Raw genomic sequence first — 2,039 nt, forward strand, 5'->3', positions numbered from 1 at the left:
TTATTTTCTCAGGGCCCATTTTCTCACGGCCCAACATCTATTCGGCAGCCCAGTTTTGTTTTTTACTGGAAACTGAATTTGGGTGTGTACTCTGTTAACTGAAGAACAAAAACAGAGGAAACAGAGCATGAACACTGAATAGGGCCCCTGAGAATATCATTACAATAATTCAAGAAAGTTTTGCTTCACACTAATTCAAATTCATCTAACAAATTCTCCCTAGCTAACTCAAACTACTGGGCACCCCTGAAACTAGTTGACACACTAACTGAAACTCTAACAAATTCTAGCGACTGATGAACATCAAGTAAAATAAACCCATAGCAATGACACAACCATAAAATGCTCTAGCCATCATATTTGCTTGTTGCTTCAAATCAATCAGATGCTTTAGTTGCTTGCCAATTTTCTTCAATTCACACTTCAGTTCTGCACTTTGCATCATCGGATCGGCTCTGTCCGCCAAATTGGGGGCTTGTTCCACGGCAAGCCGCCCCCCAAAATTGAGCTCTTGGGTTCCAATTGATCCCTCCAATTTCAACCTTTCAACATAGTCATCGAGCCACTCAAAATGACCACATTTCTTCAGAACCTGAAAAACAGGGGGCCGGCGGCGCATGAATCCTACATCCACCACCCAGATCCACCGCCCTAATTCGAGGAAAAAAGAAAGAAATCGGGAGAAATTAGACCATAGGATTGGTCAAGAACACAGATCTAACCTGCCCCGACTGTGGCTTGCTCAAGAATTTCACAAACTCGCTCCCACGGTTGCCATTTTCTTCCCTCACACAAGTCAGACGCTTCATAGGCTCCATGCATGGGCAATCGGGGCATCTTGTCAATGGCAGTGGACCGTACTGCGTCCATGATTGGCGGGAGGCCGAAGTCGAGCTAGACATCACTCGCCGGCGGTGCGCTTCGTTGCCGGAGCAGAGGAAGAAGAAGGTGGGAAAGGAAAGGGGTAGGGTAAGCAATGGAGGGCGGGGGTGGGCTGGGCTGGCTCGGGCTCGTGGCTGGCTCTGGTCGGGGCACGCTGATGAGCACGGGCATGCTTGCGTGGATAAGTTGTGGGTCGCACCCGCATGCGAGTAACTGCTAGGTCCCGCATGTCATAACTCAAATCGCTAACCCCTCATGTCTTTCATTTCATGGTTAAACAGAGCCATGTCGCATTGGAGCTATTGTTTGCTTCTAAAACGTTGCATCACAGCCATTCATTCCAACAACGTCGCACTCCTTCCAATTCACATGAAAAACGTCGCACATGAGCTATTGACCCTTTTTATCTGGAGCACTGAAGATATCACACAAGATTCAAGTTTCTATTCATAATCTTTTCAAGCTATTTCGAGGTCTTACCTTATTCAAGCCATTTAATTCAATCGGCGCAATCTATCTTTTAAATCATTCAACGGTGTATCTTTTGAGTGGGCCCTAACCCACAGGTCTTTTCCTAGGATCTTACCTGACTCTTCAAATTTTTCTGGAGCTATTTTTAAATTCATTTCAAAGTGTGACGTAAGAATGAATTGTCATCAGTCATATGCCTTCTCCAAGATCTTTCACATTCTTTTCATCATTGGTTCAACCTTTCTAATTTCCATTCCGGAGTGCCTCAACAATTCAGGATGGTGTTTCTCGTCCTCATTCTCTGCATTTGAAGACCGAAGAAGAGTTTCTCCTCCAAATCTTACCCATTCTTCCAAAGATGCGAACTTCAAGCTTGTTGCCATCCTCTCATAATTATTTCAATTGTGAGAATTCTTTTCACCCATTCGAAGCAATTCAGGAGTATTTTCAGTTTGATTCTCTGGAGCCCATCATCTCAAAATTATTCATTCAAGCTTTCAGCTCTCGTTCTCCAAATCATACTGGTGCATCGTTCAAGTATTCTCTAGTCAGCTTCTGATCTCTTCGTTCTCTTGTATCAAATTCCCTCAAGTATCTTCATTCGTTCTCTAATTATTCCCGGTGTTTCTTTATCTTTTCTTCTTTCATTTTCAATTCTTACGTTGGTTTGCTCAAGATTCTCTTCC

General features: G+C 43.8%; 1 protein-coding gene across 1 annotated transcript; it reads right to left on the minus strand.

The window, feature by feature from the left end:
- Positions 1-286: 286 nt before the first annotated feature.
- LOC147959548 (uncharacterized) lies at positions 287-902 on the minus strand. Its single transcript, XM_087532713.1, has 2 exons — positions 723-902; positions 287-592 (listed from the first exon to the last, which is right to left on the minus strand). The coding sequence occupies exons 1-2, from the start codon at positions 900-902 to the stop codon at positions 287-289; spliced, it is 486 nt and encodes a 161-aa protein (XP_087388839.1).
- Between the last annotated feature and the right edge of the window lie 1,137 nt (positions 903-2,039).

This window comes from Triticum urartu, chromosome 7A (assembly GCF_056163025.1).
Source record: "Triticum urartu cultivar PI428250 chromosome 7A, HENAU_Tu73, whole genome shotgun sequence".
Lineage (NCBI taxonomy): Eukaryota > Viridiplantae > Streptophyta > Magnoliopsida > Poales > Poaceae > Triticum > Triticum urartu.